This window comes from Bos javanicus, chromosome 11 (genome assembly GCF_032452875.1).
Source record: "Bos javanicus breed banteng chromosome 11, ARS-OSU_banteng_1.0, whole genome shotgun sequence".
Taxonomy (NCBI): domain Eukaryota; kingdom Metazoa; phylum Chordata; class Mammalia; order Artiodactyla; family Bovidae; genus Bos; species Bos javanicus.
Window position 1 is genome coordinate 101,577,657 of NC_083878.1, and position 20,330 is coordinate 101,597,986.

The 20,330-nt window shown below is 52.1% G+C and overlaps 1 protein-coding gene across 8 annotated transcripts in view; it reads right to left on the reverse strand.

Annotated features, from left to right (window-relative positions):
* The window catches only part of RAPGEF1 (Rap guanine nucleotide exchange factor 1), a 136,990-nt gene extending 120,238 nt beyond the window's left edge, over nucleotides 1-16,752 (reverse strand). For 2 of the 8 annotated variants that reach the window (XM_061433906.1, XM_061433905.1), the window contains exon 1: nucleotides 16,522-16,752. In XM_061433906.1, the coding sequence (XP_061289890.1) occupies nucleotides 16,522-16,582 (61 nt within the window). In that variant the 5' untranslated portion in view covers nucleotides 16,583-16,752. The other 6 variants (XM_061433915.1, XM_061433921.1, XM_061433924.1 and 3 more) reach the window with 6 other exon arrangements.
* Between the last annotated feature and the right edge of the window lie 3,578 nt (nucleotides 16,753-20,330).

Here is a 20,330-nt window from a genome sequence, read left to right on the forward strand (position 1 = left end):
GGATTCTCCAGGCAAGAATGGGTTGCCATTTCCTTCTCCAATGCATGAAAGTGAAAAGTGAAAGTGAAATCGCTCAGTCGTGTCCGACTCTAGCGACGCTATGGACTGCAGTCTACCAGGCTCCTCTGTCAATATTCCAAAACTGAGAGTCTGGAAGAGCAGAGAATCCAGAAAAGGAGGGCTGAGATGGACGTGTCTATGTGTAACCACAACACTTACACATTAAGACAAGCCAGAAGCTTGTTTAAAAAAAAAAAAAATACCATGATGTTTTTAAAGTACTAAATTTTAAACAAAATTTCAGTTTTAGAGTCTGGTTCTCAGGTCCTAGGTGCTTAGTTTTAAACTGTCTTGCTAATCATGGTGACAAATCAAACTAATCAATTAGCTAATGTCCCAGGGCACAGTATACACGGAGTGTGAGATTCATCAGAGTTTTCCTCAGAGCTGCCAACCTTCTGGGCATCTTCTTGTCAGAGCTAATTAGAGCACTGCCTTTCACCTCGCAAGATGCTGACAAGAACACTCGCTGGAAGAGGAGGACTGTGAACGTCGTCCTTCTCCTGCTGGTCCCCGTGCCAATCTTCTTCACTCTGAGGTGTCTGTGCTGCTCATCCATTTAAAAAGGATTCATTTCAGTACCGGGCAATGGTTTACCCTCGTTCCTCCACATGCCAACCGACTAAGTCACGTAAACCTCAGCTTTCTCATCTGTAAAATGAAGTCACTCTCAGCTCCCCACGGTGCTGCTAATGGGATTAAATACACACAGTACAGCTCCTGGCAAAAACGTTTATAAACTGTTTTCTACATCCCTCCTCACCCTCCAGGAGCCACTTTTCAGGTTAGATCCCGAGGAGTCTTTTCATTCCTCTCCATACTTAACTTTAAGCAGTGATTCCCAAGTGCCCCCATCCCAACACCCACCCCACCAGCAGCACCTGGGTTGTCATTCTGTCTCTCAGTCATGTCTGACTCTTTGCAACCCATGGACTGGAGCACGCCAGGCTTCCCTGCCCTTCACCATCTCCTGGAGCTTGCTCAAACTCAGGTCCATTGAATCGGTGATGCCATCTAACCATCTCATCCTCTATTGTCCCCTTCTCCTCCTGCCTTCAATCTTGCCCAGCATCAGGGTCTTTTCCAATGAGTCAGCTCTTTGCATCAGGTGGCCAAAGGACTGGGGCTGCAGTGTCAGCCCTTCCGATGAATATTCAGGGTTGATTTCCTTTAGGATTCACTGGTTTGATCTCCTTGCTGTCCAAGAGACTTTTGAGAGTTTTCTCCAATACCACAGTTCTAAAGCATCAATTCTTCAGTGCTCAGCCTTCTTTATGGTCCAACTCTCACATCCGTACCTGACTACCGGAAAAACCACAGCTTTGACTATATTGACTTTTGTCGGCAAAGTAATGTCTCTGCTTTGTAATACACTTGTCTAGGATCACCTGGGTACTTGTTAGAAATGCCAGTTCTCAGCTCAACTCCAGAACTGCTCAAGCAGAAACCAGGGGCTGGAGCGAGCACAGCAACCTCCAGGTGCTAAAACCTGAGACGTACTGGAAAAGGTGGGTCGCATTCTGGGGCACCCAGCAGGTCCTCAGAACAGGGACCCCCGACCTGTCCTGTCATCAACACCTGCTAACATAACAGGCTGTAAACTGCCAATCTGTCATAAACACAAACTTCCTACCTTTCTGGTTGTTTTCTTTAAACGTCAACTGTAGCACTTGAATAAAAAGTCTTAAAAAATTCAACCTCCATCCTTCTTTCTACAGCAACAGGGAAAAGAAAATCTCTAACTTAACCCGAGATTACTGTCCCCATATAATTATTTTTCCAATTCTCTCCGTAAGACTTGACACAAACACTAAGATCCTTCCCATCCATTCCAAAGAATATGAATTTAAGATCTGGTTAATCTAACTTTTCTCACAAGGAAAATACATTCTGGTTGTTGTATGTACATGTTTATTGTTGCTGTTGTTGAAAAACCAAATAGTCCTAGGTTTTGATGCTTCCATGAATTCAGCAACTGGAATGTAAGAAGTGGCAGATGCCCACAGGGAGAACAGGGCCAAAACCGAACTCAGCTGACCCTCTAGGGACTCTATAGCCCTGACCCCGCCCTGGAACAGGCTGTATTTCTGAAACAGCTGTCTCACTGCAAAAACAAGACCCTCTCCAGCACAAACGTGTGGCACTCAGGAGCTGTAAATGATTCCAGATCAGGACACTTCTGAGAGTGACAGGGAGGGTGCTATTAATAATCCTGCCAGGACAGCAGGTGGGGCCGGGATGTGAGATCGTCACCCCATCTGTCGCGTCTGCCTGAGCCCAGTGATCTTCAAGCTCTTTTTCCTGAGGTGTCCAGACATCTAACTGCGAGGCGAGGCAAGAGTGATGTTTATAAGCAGAACTCTAGAGCCTGATTCTTCGATCAAAGGCTAGACCTCGCATGGAGGGGAGCCCTGGACAGGCTCAGTGCAGACCCGGAGAGCAGGTGCCTGGCTCAGTTATCACTGTGCCCCAGCACCTCTCGTCAGGAACTAAAGACAGCAGGTGCTCAAGAAAGCAGCTCAGAGCCTGAATCAAGGCTTCCTGCTGTATTTCCTTGACTCTAAAAGGTAAATTCCTTCATAGTTTCACATTTGAAATCAGAGTGTGTTGTTTTATTATCAACCCTGCTAAGGTAATTTCCTGAGAAGTGTTACTGTATCACTAGTATGTCTTACATGTGTTGGTGCCACAGGATTGAAAGACGCAGTGACTGCCTATCACCCCAGATTCATAGACATGTTCACAATACTCGTGGGATAGAGACTTGTGACAATCTCGAGGCGACAACTCCTAAAGGGAGGCACTGTTTCATCTAACACTACCAGCGCTTCCCTGGCCTTAAACTCTTAAGAGAAAGACTGGACCTTGCTTCCGTAGGCCATCCTCTCTTGGCCCCTCCCCCAAGTCAATGATACCTTCTCATGAATGCGGCCAAGAGCCTGGAATCCGATCAAGCAGAGCTAGTGCAATCCCATCTGTGCGGCCCAACTCAGTGGGTGCCGACGAGGACGGTCTCCAGGCAGAAGACTGGACGGAAGTCCCCGACAGGCTTGTGAGGGTCTTACTAAGAGCCCTCAGCGTGTGCCAGACTACTGCACCACTGAGCTCTGGGCTCACCTCGACCTCTACACCTCCAGGACTTCTCTCCCACTCACAGCACTGCCCTCCTCAGACCAATGAAGGATGAAGGACGGGAACCAAAGGCTACCACAGGGCAGCAGTGGGTAATCCCCGCTAGGACGGCTCTTAAGGAGCTGAGCGCAGCTGAGGAGTGTCGTGTAAGGTGGGTGGGGGGGTCCATCCTGGCTGAGAAGTTTCCGGCTCCACAGAAGCCCACATCTCATGATCATACAGGCTCGCTCAGTTATAAAAGTCGCTGCTCTCAGGGAACCCAGAGTATCATGTCCCATGGGTACCTGTAGTTCACCTAGAGGTCCTCCCAGCCCAGATGTAATTCATTAAACCAGAGGTCATTTCTAACATGAGTACTGCTCCCTAGTAATATATTTGGCATATTCCATCATTTAAAAAATGTTTTAATATAACTTACCATATTTAAGACTGAATAACTATAATACAAATAAATACTAAAAAATAATTGGTATCCACAGTACTTTTTTAAACGTATTGTCATAAAACTTACTGTCTTCACTATCTTTAGGTGTACAGGTCAGTGGTGAGAAGTGCATTCACACTGCTGGGCTACTCTCATTACCATCCACTCACAGGACTCTCTTTGTCCTGTAAAACTGGACTTAAACACTAATTACATGTTAAACAGTAATTCCCCATTCTCCCTTCTCCTAGCCCCTGGCAACCGCTATTCCACTCACTTTCTGTCTCAACGATCTGATTACTCTAGGTGCGTCACACAAGTGGGACTGTACAATCGTTGTCCTGTGTCTAACATTTCACTTAGCACAAAGTCCTCAAGGTTCATCCATGCTGACAGGATGTCCCTCCTTTCTAAGGCTGGATAATGTCTCACTGTGTGCACACGTATCACACTTAGCTCATCCATCATCTGATGACAGGCACCTTTTGGCTATTGTGTGAATAATACTGCTATGAAACCGGATACACAAATACCTTTTTGAGTCCCTTCCTTCATTTCTTTTGGGTCTATTACTCAGAAGCAGAATTCTTGAATCATACAGTTATTCTATTTTTAATTTTTTGAGAAATTGCCAGTTTTCCATAATGGGCACACCATTTTACATTCTCACCAAGAGTGCAGAGGGTTCCGATTTCAACATGTCCTGCCCAACGCTTGTTATTTTCTCATGTTTTAAAGCAGACATCCTGATGGGCCTGAGGCGCTGTCTCACTGTGGTTGCGGGATACATGTCACTAATGGTTAGCGATGCTGAGTATTTTTTCATGTGTTTATTGGCCATCTGCATATCTTTTTTGGAGATGTCTACTCAAGTTTTTTAATTAGGCTGTTTGATATTTTCTGTTTGTCAAATGCCAGGAATCAGAGCTAGTTAACCAAAGTCAAATTCTATGCAGATAAACAATAATGATGTCCATACAATGGAATACTACTTAGCTATAAAAAGGAGTACACTAAATAGAAGCAGTAACTTCATGTACCTCAAAGGCAGCATGCTAAGTGAAAGAAGCCAATTTCCAAAATTACATGCTGTATGGCATTCTGGAAAAGACAAAAGTATAAGGACAGAAAACAGACCAATGGCCACCAGCAGCCAGAAGTGGAGAAACGGTTTGACAGCAAAAGGACAGCGGGAAGTCTTTGTCTTTTTCCCTCCTGGGGCGATGGAACTGTTCTCAATCTTGACTGTGGTGTGTGTATTCAGTCACTCAGTTGTGTCCTTCTCTTTACGACCCCATGGACTGTAGCCCACCAGGCCCCTCTGTCCATGGGATTTCCCAGGTAAGATTACTGGAGTGGGTTGCCATTTCCTCCCCAGGGGATCTTCCAGACCCAGGGATCAGATGCATTTCCTGCGTCTCCTGCACTGCAGGTGGATTCTTTACCGCTGACTCACTGAGGTTACACAAATTTACAGATAAGTTAAAACCCAAAGAACCAGAAACTCAAAAAAAGGTCAGTTTTACTATAGGTAAAATTTTAAGAAATTCACATGCAGAAGGGGAAAGGGCTCTCCGTTTATCCACAGAGGCACTGTGCTAACCAGTTTACAAGCATCATCTCATGGAGTCCTTACAAAACTTCAGGAATGCGTAAATACTGTCACTCGAGCCCAGGTCTGACTAAACTAGGAGAAACTAAGTCCTGATTATTCAGACACCCAAGATTCCATTTGATCGTTCCAAGATCAGGGGTGTTTGCAAATTATTATTTATCAGACACGACTGGAGCGACTTAGCAGCAGCAGCAGCAGCTTTCATGCACTGGAGAAGGAAATGGCAACCCACTCCAGTGTTCTTGCCTGGAGAATACCAGGGACACGGGGAGCCTGGTGAGCTGCCACCTATGGGGTCGCACAGAGTCGAACACGACTGAAGCGACTTAGCAGCAGCAAGAATTCAGGCTTGGCAGGACCACGTCCACACGTCATCTTCCTCTCCAGGGGCTGGGTCCACAGGGTGCCTGTCAGATCCTTAGCGGCACTTAATGACCTTAAAAAGCTCAAGAACCACGGCTCCCTATCGAGGTCCAGGGAGGGTCTGAGGCCTGCCCAGAGGACATGGCTCTGGGTGACAGCGCCAGGCCAGGAGGGAAGTCTCCTGATACTCAGGCTGGCGCTCTCCGTGGTCCTCGAACGCCACAGTTCCAACCAGTGCTGGTGACAGTGACTCATGCTCCCGTGATGATCTGAGTCTACAGGACCCTCCCAGCAGGAGGTGCGCTGCACGACCAGGCTGGGACCAGACTACACAGGCCTGAAATGGAGCCCAGGTTCCCAGTCCAAGTCCCAGCTCGGTCAAATATAAAAACTGCATTCTACAAGCCTGCACATTTAGGGTAATTAATAGACAGCTCCCCCGAAACAGACAAGGGGAAAAAAAAGCAAGGATAGCTCATATAGGAAAGCGTGCTTCTGATCTGCACCTTTGGGTTTCTGATGAGCTCAGAGAATTAGTATTTGTAAGGTACCCTCTGACAAGCTGAGGCAGAAGCACAAATTAGTGTGGTGACGATAATTAAATGAGAGGTTCTTTAGCTCCTGGACCGAACGGTTGGAGAAAGTGAAACGGGTTGACTGGGCTTTGATCTGTCTGCAAATAGCCCTGTGCCCTGCGCGAGCTGGACTGACACACGTCCACCCTCGCTTATCAGAAAGGACCGGGAAAGCACGGGTAGGAAACCAAGCCTCAAAACAATACATCCGAATTTCTAAATCTATTTTAAACTGTGAAAATTAATCAAGGAGGAGAAATAAGGGGTATGAAACCAACCCACTTGCCGATTCAAAGTAATTTGTAAGTTACCTGCACACAAGGCCCTTGGAGGGCTTCTGGGGTTTTGGCTGTCACAAAACGAAGGCAACACCTTATGATTACTTCACGTTCAGTGTTGAACAAAGACGGCCGAGTTAACCCCGAGAGTCTCCCCGACAAGGAGAAACTGAGGTGGTGTCTCTGGGATGGAGCAAAAATGCACCTGTGGGTGACCAGCCCTGCTCTGGCTCTGAGATGAGCCGCTGCCCACAAGCACAGGCCCATCCCTTTTAGACAGACTTGCAGACAGAAGCAGGACTTCCCTACCCCCGCTGCACGTGACAGGGCACTGGTGTAGCTGAAATGACACGCCTCTTCCCATACGTTATCTCTTTGGAGGTCTATTACTCAGTTGTAAAAACCTATTTCCTGGAATTCAACTTGGACGGAGACAGACACACACAGACACACCCTGCAAGGAAATACCTGAGGAGCCAGAGACCCTCCCTCCTGTGACTGCTGAGGTCTGAGCTTCACTTACCGCACGACCACTAAAGGAAATGGTTGTTTTAGAGCAGAAGGGGACATGGGGTAGGGACAAAAGCTAATGTTTATTGTGTTAAGACTCTGCTACATGCTTCATGGGCATCATCTCATTTAATCTTCTCTCAACACCATAAGGTAGACCCTGTTAGAATTTTCTTTCCCTTTTACAAATAAAGCACTGAGGCTTAGACAGGCAAAGCCACCTGCCCACAATCCCACTGTTCCGTGGAGAGCTGGGCGGAACTGCAGCCGGAGGACTCAGCCGAAGGCCACGCCCCCCGTTCCGGGAGTCCATCTTCTCATCTTCTGTGGGGGGAGACCGAGGGCTCAGAGGGCACTGGTCCAGGCCACAGTGCAGACCCAGGGGCCACGAAGCAGGTCTCCTGAGCTCTAGCCCCAGGCTCATGCTGCCTCTAACATGCATGAGTATTAAGAGAAGTATGAAAGCCTAGATCAAGTCTCCTGCACAGAGTGCAGGCCAGATCATCAGCTTCCTGAGGGCGCAGATGCCCCCAAACTTCTCAGTACCCCCGGTGCCGTGGCAGGCAGCTGGATGCTGGGGGAACAGTCAGCTGGTGCTGTATGGATGGAGACATGCTGAACGGATGGAGGGGTGGGTGCGGGGGTGGACGGACAGGTGACTGAGTGGGTGAGTGAGCGGGGTGGCTGAGTCTGTAGGTGGGTGGATAGAGCTACGCTGACTAAGGCCCTCTTCCCACTGTTTACATCCAAAGTAGATTCCCCTGCAGTATTTTTGGCAAACCAAGCCGCCTCTATACCCCAGAGACCAGAAGCTGTTTCATAAATCTGTAGGCAGATGTGACGCCACCTTGACAGTCCTGCAGAGGAGCTGGAAAGCCCCAGGGGGAATCCCAGAGCAGGTTCCAACCAAAGACTAAGACAGCGCCCTCGAGCCAGCCACCCTGCAGCCCTGCAGAGGAGGAGCAGAGAGGACAGCTCCAGGCTCTGTTGGGGGGCAGGGGGGCAGAGGAGCACATGCCCTGCAGCAAAGGGAAGGATGACTAACCCAAGTTCCCCCGCGAGCCCCACCTCTCCCTCAGCTCACGACCCGCCTCCCTCTGAACTGTCACGTGGCATAAAACTCACCACTTCTCTCTTTATAGCAACAGACCCAATTAAATCATACAAGGATCAGAAGGTAAAACTCCAGAGCACACAGGAAGTACTCAACAACTGTGAGTGGTCACCCTTCTCATCTAGGAGAAAGGCTGTGTTACTCTGACACCATTTAAGAAAAAAACAGACAAACAAAACCTAAAACAACAGCCAAAAAAGCCACTAATGCCTATCAAAGGGTTCTGAAAGCTATAACGGAGTATGTTTTATCGTGATGATGGATGGCTACAGTGCCCTCCAACACGAGTGTCATTAAAAACCAACAACCCTAATTCACACCCTCTTTGATACTGCAGACTAGACTCACAAAGAATCAGCATAAGAAAGGGTGTGGAGATGGGTCTGTCCTCCCCATCAGGTGACAACAGAGGCACAGGAGGCTCAGAAAGATTAAGCCACCTGCCCAAGGTCGCTCAGCAAGAAGGAGGGATGCCTGCCCGCCCCCGCCCAGAGCCGGAGCAGGAGAGCCGTGCCATCTCAAGTGCCCCAAAACTGTCAGGTGGCCTTTAAGTGCAGCAGCCTCCTCACTGGTGGAAAAGTCCCTGGAAATGTGGACGTTCATTTTGACCCAAGTCACAACAGTCGAGAGAACAATGCCATCACAGCCAATGGAAATATGGGAAGAATAAGATGTAGTCAACTGAGCTTTAGTCCTATCTTGGCCCCAGAGCAGTACGACCACAGGCAAATCTGAGCTATTCTGGGACCTCAGGATCCCGCGCACAAAGAGAAGCTCCGCAAGAAGTTTTGTCCTCCACAGCGCCTCGCTCCCGCTGTGAGGACTGACAGAGACCACATGTGGAGAGCACACAGAACGGAGTCTGGTCTCGGCGCGTGGGAGGAGCTCCAACGCCAGCCACTGCCACTGCTTGTATTTATCACTGAAAGGAGGGGTTGAGAGCAGCCAATTCCAAGACCATGCACAAGCACCCATCTGTTTATTCACAGTCACTCAGAGAGAGAGGGCACACGTGATCATCCACAACCAGAAAATAAATACTACCTCTGTCTCCAAGCCAGAGGTTTTGTTTGTTTTTCTGTTTGCATGTTTGGGGCCAATTAAGTGGCTACTTGGCGCCATCTCATCCTCCTGTTCCCTCATCCCACGTCCACGCTTTCCTTCCCTCAAGGGCTGTAAGCCCTTCTGCTCGGGGGGTCGGGGGCTGGCTCCCAGCATAACAGTGTGTTGCTGGGAGCACCCCTGTCGAGTCCACACCAACGCCTGCACCCTGTCCGCTGTTCCCAGCCCAGGAAGCACCACATACCATTCTGGGCCTCACAGCTCCGTTTCTTCTAGGCTAGAAAAGGAGGGCAGAGGGTCCTGATCACGAAAGTTAACCTGCAGTAAAATGACTGTCTGAAGCCAGCCAGCCAATGAAAAGCAAGCAAGGAGAAAGGGCATCTTTAAGGGACCAACGGGAACCAGGGATCTGAGCTGCTATGACACAGGAACTGTATTTTAAGAAGACGGGATCCAGACTGTAGCCCAGGACAGAGTCAGAGAACCATCATCTATCTTCCAAACCGCAGCCTGGAAGAAACAAGTGGGGAGAAAGAGGAATTGAGACCATCTGAGGCCACTGCATCTTCGCTCACAAAAGAAGAAGTGGCAGGAGAGACTCTGCTTAAACCCCTGACCCAGAAGAAAGGGGAGCCAGCAGAAGCCCAGCAGCCCAGCTCTCCAGCCCCTCAAAGACAGCAGGAACTGTACAACCACTCCATACAGAGTCAGCAGAGCACGCAGCGAGTCCAAAATCCTGCTTAGAGGCCGAAGGAAAGAAATGACAAGTGCAGACAGGGCCTCCCGTCATGGCGCTCGTCACAGAGCGGGCTGGGCAGAGCAGGCATGTGCTGGCTGCGGGTTGCAAATGAAAGGCGAAACCCTAACTGCCCGACACGAAGGAGCATGGCCTAAGAGCGCCAGGCTCCTGCTGCCCCAGAACCATGCACGGCCACGGTCGCCGGCGGCCCCGGAGTCTCAGGCTGCACAAGCCTCAGCCTCCACCATGCCCTCGCGCTCTCCCAACAGGGCCTCCGGGCACCTGAGCTCAGTCTCCTCACCCATTTCTGGAAGGATACACTGAAACACTGATCCGTGCATGTGGTTAACCCAGAACCCCAACTATCTGCACACCCTTATCAGAGTACTGGTCCAACTAATACACCAAGGAACATCCTAACTGGCGATTCAAAGCCCAGAAAGAGCTCATTTAAAGAGGATTTTGAGACTTGGGATCAGAAACCTGAGTTCATCCTTTGACAACATTAAACGAGATTCACAGTGAAGAGTTCTTGAGCACCTACTGTTTTCTAGACACAGTGATGCCAACACCAAGGTGGACCCGGCAGACACTCTGCCTCAAGAGTCTGCTGATTTTTAACTTGAGGAAAGGAAACTGGGGCTTTGGTTTCTGAATGAGCTAAACAGTATCCTTCTATCCAGAAGGTTCCTCTGGGGCCCTCCCAGGGAATGCACTGTCTCTGCTAGAGGAAGAGAAGGCACAGAGAGCCTAAAGGCAGTCAGCTCTGGCAGAGGCGGCTGAGCACGTCCGGGAAGCGGGTTTTCACACCGAGCTGGTGGAAGACCACGGGGGCGCCTCGCGGTGCCCAACAGTCAGCGAGCAGCCTTCCTAGGAACTAAAGAGGGCCTGCTGCCTGGAGAACCCTGCTCAACGTTACGTGGCAGCCTGGACGGGAGGGGAGTGGGGGGCAGAAAGGACACACGTATTGAGTATGTATGGCTGAGTCCCTGTGCTGTCTACCTGAAGCCGTCACAACACTGTTAATCGACTGGACTCCAATATCAAATAAAAAGTTAAAATAAAAAAACAAACCCTCATAAATAAACTTAAAAAAAATACAGGCCTTCTGCTTTAAAACAAAACAAGGACATGCTAATTTTAGATTCCCCCTTCTCCCCCTTCACAGCACAGATGGAGAAAATGAGACCCAAAACGAGAGAAAGACTCTCCCAAGGTCACAACGGTCCAACGGCCTGAGACAGATGACCACAAACTCAGATGACAGGTCCCTCGGCAATTCACAAGCTGGTTTTTTCGTTTGTTTGGTTTTAAATCCTAAAGCAGCCTCCAGGCACGGTGGGAGCCGAGTCCGAGGAACACCTGCCGGGCGGCAGGGCGCCGGAGGCCTTGGGGGTGCGGAGCGGAGGCCCTGCCAGGCCGCTCTTCTGTCCATCGCGTCATCTTGTTATGGCAACGGGAACGCATTCAGCTGGCCGGAGCTAAGACCCAGCCCTGTGCTCCAGGCGTGCTTCAATCCGGGCCGGCCTGGGACGTGACTTTTCTGCAAGCTCATACATGACTCATCTTTACAGTCCTCCTATCAGGTCTGCTGGCTGCAAGGAATCCCATTCAAACCACCTCTGCCCACAGCTGCTCAGGAGCCCAGGCAACAGGGGGTTGCTGCGGTTGACTTTGTAAAACATGGTTAGCCTGCATCTGTGCTATTTCTTACCTCCTTACGATACAGCTGGTGATGTTAACGTTATTAGTATCTAGGCAGCCTAAAGACTGCATTGTGTGCTGAGTCCTGCCTGACTCCTTGCTTCCCATGGACTGCGGCCTGCCAGGCTTCTCTGTCCATGGGGATTCTCCAGGCAAGAATACTGGAGTGGGTTGCCATGCCTTCCAGGGGATCTTCCCAACCCAGGGATCAAACCCAGGTCTCCTGCACTGCAGGTGGATTCATGGCAGGTGGATTCTTTACTGACTCAGCCACCAGGGAAGCCCAAAGACTGCACTGGGCCTACCCTAATGTAACAGGATTAAAAAACAACAACAACAACAAAAAAAAAACAGAAAAGAAACTTAGAAACACGAACAATCAGAGTAAGCTACTGTGTCTCCAGCAAGTTAGGAAGCCCTAAGCAATGCTCCCTAAAGGGGCCGGGGGAGCCGGGGCGCAGGCGCACCATGACCCTGGGCAAATCATCAGCCTTCCTGGGCCTCAGCTGCCCTCAGGGGAGAGGAGGGCTCACTGGCCCTGCTCTGGCCCCCAGGACTCGTGGGGATCGCTGAAATGAGGTCGTCAGTCGATGCACTCTGGACAGAGACTATAGAAACTGTACGCCTGTTCAAGACCGTTTTGATGTTATCCCCGGCCCAGGAACTGGGAAGGCCAGGCCCAGCAGGGTCCGGGTGGCTGCACGGGGTAGACTGTGTCTCCCATCAGGAGGGCTGCGGGAGGGAGGGAGTCAATTACCGAACCTGCCCTGAAAGTGTTGCTATTTATCGACTGGATACATTTTGAGCACATGGATACTTGTCGGGGTAAAGGAAGTATTAAGATTTAAGAGTTTTAAAACTGATCTAGGAGGACTCTCTCTGGGCCAAAAGTGTGCAGCCTCCTGTGAGAGCCTGGGCTTGTACTTTTCATCTGTTCTGAGAAAACACAGTGACAAAAAGTTACTATGACTGCAAACAAGGTAAGTTTTTCTTTTTAAAGAAAGCATCCTCACCCATCTGAAAAACCCAGCACCTGAGTCTGAGACACTATTTATTCTGACCTGAGGCAGGGTGCTGGCCGAGTCCAGAGCCGCGTCAGTCAGGGCCCCACAGAGCAGCCCGAGGCCACGAGGAGTCGAGAGAGTGGCCAGAGGGTTTGGTGATGGATGAAGGTCCTGGACAGACCCCCGTGGTCTGCTAGGAGCACACGGCAGGGAAAGAACCACTCCTCTCAAAAAAAAAAAAGAAAAGAAATAAATAAATAATAAATAAATAATTTACATCTCCTCCAGACGGATCGTGTGGCTCTGAGACAAGAATCCTTCTTGCATCACGAACACTAGAACAACGCCAGGCCCCTAGGAGGTTCTGGATAAACTACCAACCTGGAACTGAGGAACGAGCCCCGGAGATTCTGAGGAGTACAGTTGGTGAAACAGAAGCCCCCTTCTTCCTACCCCCTCAGCTGGGCCCATTTAACTGCTCACCCCTCACAGTTCCACCAAAAGTCTGATGCCATCCCCGGTAACCCCCCAGCACCCCCGACCCTGCCAGAGCTAAGGCCTGTGTGACCACAACGTGCCCCCTGAGATTATCGCCATTCCCCAGAGCCCAGCATAGCACCAGACCCCAGGTGCCAACCCCTCGATCAGTGCCGAGCGAAGAGATGGAGGAACGGATCCATGAAGGAATGGAGCAAAGATTTCAAAGTCCAGATAAAAAGCAACAAACATGAGTGGTGGCTTCTGCGAGGAAAGGGACGCATGCTGGAATGCTGCCAGTCTGAGTGGGGAGCAGGCGTGGGCGCTGGGGTGGCAGCGAGGGGGGGGTGGCCCCGCCAGAGTGGCTCACAGCAGCAGGGCCCAGGGTTACCAGGGCAGCCTGCTTTTCAAAAGAACCAGAAACCCAAGACTGGGGAGTGATCTCCTGATTTTTAAACGCGGACCATCAAGAACACACATGGCTCACACACAACACATCTATGGCCTGAATCCAGCCCACAGTCGCTGGTCAGTTGCCTCCGCTCATCAGGCGAAAGGGGTGTCCGGCTTCAGTTCCCTGCACGTAGTGTGTCTGCCGGGAGGAAGCGTGAGCGCACTGACCCCAGAGCTGCGGACACAACCAGCATCAGGCTCGCCGGCCCCCAGGTGGCCCGGCACTGCGCACACCTCCACGGTGCGAGTCCTCAGAACAGGCCCCTCAGTTCCCCTAGAGAGCCTCTTCTCCAAGCCTGCCCTGCCCACAAGCTCACCCCAGGAGCTCCCTAAGCCGTCTGGCTCTGCTTGCTCCCTGCCTTCCCATTACATCTGGAAGACACCGGGGAGCCTTCCCCCCTCCCACTCCAGCAGCCTTCCTGGCCTTCCAGGTTCAACCCTTCTCCACTGAGCCTCAGTGGACAGGCCCCAAGCAGCCAGCAAGCTGACCCTGTGCCCCCCTCAGGAACCCAGACTGTGCTGAACCTCCACTGGGCCTGGAGCAGATGACTGCAGACAGCCTGATCTGGTCCCTACGGAAGGGTCTACCCTCAGAGGAAGGGGTACCTATGACCCCGACGCCAGGCAGGCTCTGCTGAGGAAGTAAACAGGTTGAAAGGCAGCACGACAGACTCAGAAGGATCTCCCTGACAGCTGAAGGGGCTGAGGCTCCGGAGGGAGATGGGGTGGGAAGGGCGGCAGGGGTCCTGGGCTGCATCAGGCTTCTCTCACGCTCAGAAAACCCCGGCTGCCTTAAGTCCCGAGAAGTCAGAGAACTGGTCCTATTTTCTGAGTCGAGATTATGAACACGTGGAAACAACTCTCCTGCTCAAGTCAACAGAAAACAGCAAAACCTGACAACAGTGACCGCTGGCTAGGTGTCAGGCTCTACAATTCACCAGAGCCTGTTCCCCTGCTAACAAATGGCGCCTCTCACCTGAGGACCTTTCCTTTACACGAAACACCCTGCTGGTGGCCTCACGGTAGGTCCATTTAGAAGAAGAACGCCAACAGAAACCCGAATGGAAATCTCGCTGAAGTGCAAAGTTGACGGCCACCTACGATGACCAGCAGAAAGCACCCGGAAGGTGTACCCTTCATCCCGGAGTGTCCCAGTCTCCTTGACAGCTGTGTGCGGATCACAGCAAAGGACCTGAGGCAGGACCGACCTCCCTCCAGCTCCACGTGAGGGGCCAACCTCAGCATTTCTGGCTCAGCCACCTCCCACCATAGGCACCTTCCTCCGGAGCTTTCCACATCCTCGGTCAGCCTCGGCCCCCCATCTCCACGGGGGGCACCCTCACCCTCTTTTCAGAGCCTTCCCCTCATCTGTGCCCACAGGCCAGCCATCTGGTGGCCCAGGGTAATGCTGGGGCCGGCTCACCCACCCTCAGACGAGCTTCTCTGAAGGCAGGCACCGCTTGCTTCTACATCTACTACAGCTCCTGGCAGAGGGGAAGGCCCAGGGGTAATCTGTGTGGAGAAGACCTGGCCTCAGGCCCCCTTTCTCCCGGGAGCAGTGAGATGCAAGAGGGCTGAGCCTGGAAAGCAGCCTGTGGGGCTGGGGGGCGGGGGAGAGGAGGAGGTGCTTTTCATTGTGTTCTTTTGACTTTTCCATGACTTTCAAATTTTTCAATTATCCTCATAATGAGAGAAAACTCTGTTGATGCTATTTTTTAAAATAAAGCAGCCAAGTTTTCCCCAACACTGTCCAAGAGACATGGCGCATCCTGAGAAACGCTGCACAGATTAATCAGAGGTGCTTCTGAAACAGCATGCGTGCTGGCAGGGAACTCGTGGTCAGCAGACTCAGCCCTGGGGCTGGAGAACAATGAGAAGGACACCCAAGAAACAGCACCTGAGGCCAAGGGCGCTGCCCCGAAAGCAAGCTCTGGGGCCTCGGCTCCCAGAGCAGGGCATCGGGCCGGGGGCAGGGCCGGCCTTCAAGACACCACTGAGCCTGTCACAGCGGAACCACATTTGCTCTTACAGACAATCGGTAAGGATTTAATAAGCCCGCTGTTTAAGGTGCTCGGCACAGAGCCGGATACACAGAAAACCCTCAAGAAAGGCGGTGAAAACGTCCTTCCTGTATTCAAGCCACAGCCTGCAAGTTACGCGGCCTTCTGGGTCCACTTCCGAGGCGCTTCTCAGAAAAGTATTCTGGTTCAACCTGGGAAACCAGCAACGTCCAAAATCAGTGTAACCTGCCGTATTTCCAGTCCCCGAAGAGCCCACCTTCCAGAGCTCAGCTGCCAAGGGGATGACAAAGTATCCGGTTATGACAACCAGTGGCGTCCCCGCTCCGGGAGCCCTGGACCCAGGGATGTGTCCTGCAAGGTGTCTCCGGCTTAATTAAGCCCTGCGCCCCAGGTGCACCGCCCCCGAGTTGCGTCTTTGGAGACTACGATTTCCCAGCCCGGGGAAAACACAGGTAACCGGAAGGCGAGGTTCTGAGACCTCTAGGAAGACACAAAGAGATGAGGCTGGCAACGAGCTTTCTAACCGAACCCCAGACCCAACCAGCTACCCGTACGCCCCCACTTCCAAGGGCTCAGCCTGAAACCAGAGGAAAGCTCGCCCGCGCCCTGAAAACGCCCAGAGACACATCCTGCCCCGCTGCCTTTGAAGCCTCCGAAGTGGAGACGTCTGGTTCAATTTAAACTCGAGGCTCCTCAGAAATGACACATACATTGTGGCTCGGCTCCGTTCGCCGCCTGAAGGACGACCACCCGCCGCCCGGCCACTGGGACACGCGGTCGCTGCCCGGGTCCCCGGCCCCTTGTCTCAAAGTTCACGCCGCGGGCCGAGCGGCGCGCACCGGCCCGGCTCGGCCGCCCGGCCCCCGGCCCCCTCCCCGGCCCCGCCGGCCTGTGGCCCCGGGAGCGCCGCGCGGCCCGGCCCCGCCGCCCGAGACGCGTCCCGCAGGCCCGGGGTCGCTTTCGCCCCCGGAGCCCGGCCAGGCGCCTCACCTGCTTTCTCGATCTTGCCGGACATTTCCGGGCTGCGCCGGAGGCCGAGGCCGCCGCTCATCGGGCCCGGGCCGGGCCGCTGCGGGCGCCACAGGCCGGCGCGGCCGCCGCTCGCCTCGGCCCTGGCTCGCCGCGCCTCAGGCCCGCGCCGGCATGGCGGGCTCCGCGGGCCGCGGCCTGTGCGCTCGGCCAGCGGCGCCCCAGCCCGCCCGGGGGTGCCCGCCGCCGCTCCGCCTCCTCCGCTCCCGCCGCCGCCGCCGCTTCCCCGGGCCCGCGAGCCGGCCGCAGCGCCGCGCCGCCGCCCGCCCGCCCGCCGGCCTCGGCCGCGGCCAGAGCGCCACCTGCCGGGCGCGGCCTCCGCGCCGCCGAGAAAGCAGCGCCCCCTGCCGACCCGGAGCCGGCCGGAACTTCCCGCCCGGGACGCAGCGCCCCCTGCCGACCCGGAGTATCCACGCCAGGGCGAAGGACCTCCCCCTGGCCACCAACCCACACCTGGGCCTCCGCGTTCGCTGCCCGCACGCACGGACCCTCGACGCTAGGGCGAGGGGGGTGGCATGGACCACCCTGGACTCAGCCTCCTCTGCTCTAGAATCAGGCTCTCCAGCTCAAGGCCTGAGTCTGATCCCAACCAGGACTCAGCTTGCCCTGCTGACTTGCCCCCCCTCACTTGGAACACAGGGCTCCCACCCAAACTCTTGTCTCCACGCCAGGGCCGGTGAATGACCCCACCCGCATCCAGAGCCCCCTGCTGGCCCACAGCCCATAGGGACACAGTGACCCCCTGCCTGCTCTATTCACTTGACCCCCAAATGTGGACCAGGGTCCCTTCCAGCCTGGACTTCTGCTGGGCTTTTTCTAAGCACAGTGATGACTTCAGTAAAAGTCATTGATTTAAGAATCAAAGATCCTATTAAGCCTACAAAAATGTGCACAATCACTTATTCCCTCCAAAGAGTTTATAACTTGGAGAAGCAAAGTTAAATCAGATAATGCAAGTATAAAATAACAGATTTTAGTAACACAAAGGGTATTCACATGTGGAAAAATCTCCAGCACCTCGCTCACTGTCCTTAGCCCAAGATGGAGTACAAAGGATGAGTTCAGCTTTCCCCCATTTCCTTCAGGTACACTGAATAATTGAGATGGGGACAGATTCTGGAAGGGGAGCACAGAGAAGAAATGGTATTAATAATCGACATTGCAAAGAGTCTTGTTCACCACTCCCTGCACCCTCTGGTGGGCTTGCTGATTCTGTAACTGAGAGCAGGCCTTAGGTAGCAGCCAAATTTCCAGAGTCATCAGTGCCAGTTCTCTAGGGGTCAAAGGCAAAGCCAAAGATTAACACATTCATCTCTCTTTTCCAGCTGATGAATGGCTGCTCTGAGCCAGGGTGGGACGGCTCTACTCTCTTGGCAGTTGCAACACCGAGCAAAACTGACCCTTGGCCCCAGACCTCCTCCCCCATGCTCCCGAAGCTGTCCCCAGCCCTTCTAGGTTTCTGAGTCAGTCTTTTAGGTCCAAAAGTCTGTGTGCAAAGCAGAAAATTAGTCTGAATAGCTGGCCTGGTCAGGGTTCATGAGAGTGGAACCAAATATTAATATAGTTAATAAATTGACACATCAAACAACAAAAGGTTTTCAAACAATAAAGTGCTTTACAAATGGACATGACTGTAAATAAGGGTCATGGAGTTTATTTAATAAAGGGTATTCATCAAAGCTGTTTCTGGGGACTTCCCTGCTGGGCCAGTGGCCGAGACTCCATGCTCCCAGTGCAGCTAACCCGGGTTCGTTCCTGGTCAGGGAGCTAGATCCCACACGCTGCAACAAAGATCCAGGGTTCTGAGTGCCGCAACTGTGACCCGTCACAGCCAAATAAATGAAACAAATTTACAGCTGAGCCACCAAGGAAGCCCCCCAAATTTAAAAAAGTTGTTTGTAATAGAACATATGCAAGGTGATGAAGCAAACACATTCCTACAGCTTTGTTCTTCCTACCTTAAGGCCTTCTCTCCTGCCGCTCTTTCTGCCTGGAATATTCCCTCTTCCTCTTCTCCACCTGGTTGACCCCTAGTCATCCTTCACTTCTTGACTTAACTGCCACTTCTACAGGAAATCCTCCCAGACGCCCCCAGTGGGAGCAGCTCCCTGTACTGGTCAGGATGCTTGATTTCATGGTCAGAAACCCAGCTCAGCTTGGTTAGGGCAAAAAGGGGATTTGTCAGACATCGTAACTAGCAAACCAAGGATACAGCCAGAACCAACAGCTACCTCTAGGCTCTGAACCTGCAACATCACTCCTCTAGGTTGGCTCTATTTCCAAGTGATCTCTCTCTACCCAGTGGCTGTGTTGGGTACCAGCTGACTCTCCTTAGCCTAGTTTAAGTCACACACCTGCCCCCAAGCCAATAACTTGCAGGTGGGGGGATGGGAGGAGAAGGATGCATAAACTGGCCAGGCTTGAGAATTGCACTGATTACAAGAAAGCTTGGGAGTGGATGCCATAGAACCAGCAACTGGGAACAGGGAAGGGTGATGCTCAAACAGTACCTGGGTTGGCAGTGGAGAGACTTCCGTGGTGGGCCAGTGGCTAAACTCCATGCTCCCAATGCAGGGGGCCTGGGTTTGATCCCTGGTCAGGGAACTAGATCCCACATGCTGCAACCAAAAAAGACCCCACATGCCACAAGAAAGAGAAAATCCCATGTCCTGCAAGACCCAGTGCAGCTGAATTAATTAATTATTTTAAAAAGCATTTAAAATTATTTTAATGCTTCATTGCTGCTGCTGCTAAGTCGCTTCAGTCGTGTCCAACTCTATGCGACCCCAGAGACGGCAGCCCGCCAGGCTCCACCATCCCTGGGATTCTCCAGGCAAGAACACTGGAGTGGGTTGCCATTTCCTTCTCCAATGCATGAAAGTGAAAGGTCAAAGTAGAATCTGTCTTGGGAACAGATGCTAATGAAGCAAAATCCATGGACATCCATCTCAGCATCTCAGAGGGTTAAGACCCTTGCAGCTTCCTATATGTCTCCTTGATAGCACACACCTCCACATATTCAATTTCTCGTTATCTGTTTAATGTCTGTCCCCTTCAGGACACTGTGAGCTCCTACAGGCAGGGACTGTCTCATCTGTACCCTTGGGATTTTAATTTATGGAGGTGACTGAGTGACAAGGAGAGGCCAATGCCATTGAGAGAAGGATTTAGTACTTAGACTTCTTGAGAGGAGGCATACCATACCATGCGGAGCCATGTGGGGAGCATCAGGGTGGTCAGAAGGCAGAAGTGGGGTGAGAGGAATACTCAGGATAGGGTTTGTTTTTTTTTTTTCCAGGAAAGGCTAGGAAGGGTAGGGTAAACAGTTTAGGATTGACTAGTGTGAGCAATTCCAATGGGCTCTGGGCAAAAGGGCTGGGCTCTAGTTGCCTCGAGTGTGTGCTCAGCCATGTCCGACTCTTTACAATCTCATGGACTGTAGCCTGCCAGGCTCCTCTGTCCATGAAACGGTCCAGGCAAGAATACTGGAGCGGGTTGACATTTCCCACTCTACAGAATTTTCTCGACCCAGGGATCGAACCTGAGTCTCTTGCGTCTCCTTCAATGGCAGGTAGATTCTTCACCACTGTGCTGCCTAGGTAGCGCAGTTGCCTAAGGGCAGAGGAAACACTGGCGTGGTGTGTGAGAGTCATGTAACAGATAAATTAGAGAACCATATGGAAGCAGGTGTGTCTTCTTATAAAGTGGCTGGGGCCGAAGATTCAGATGGGGTGGTTTGTGTATGAAAGGTGTTCTCCCTTCCGCATCTC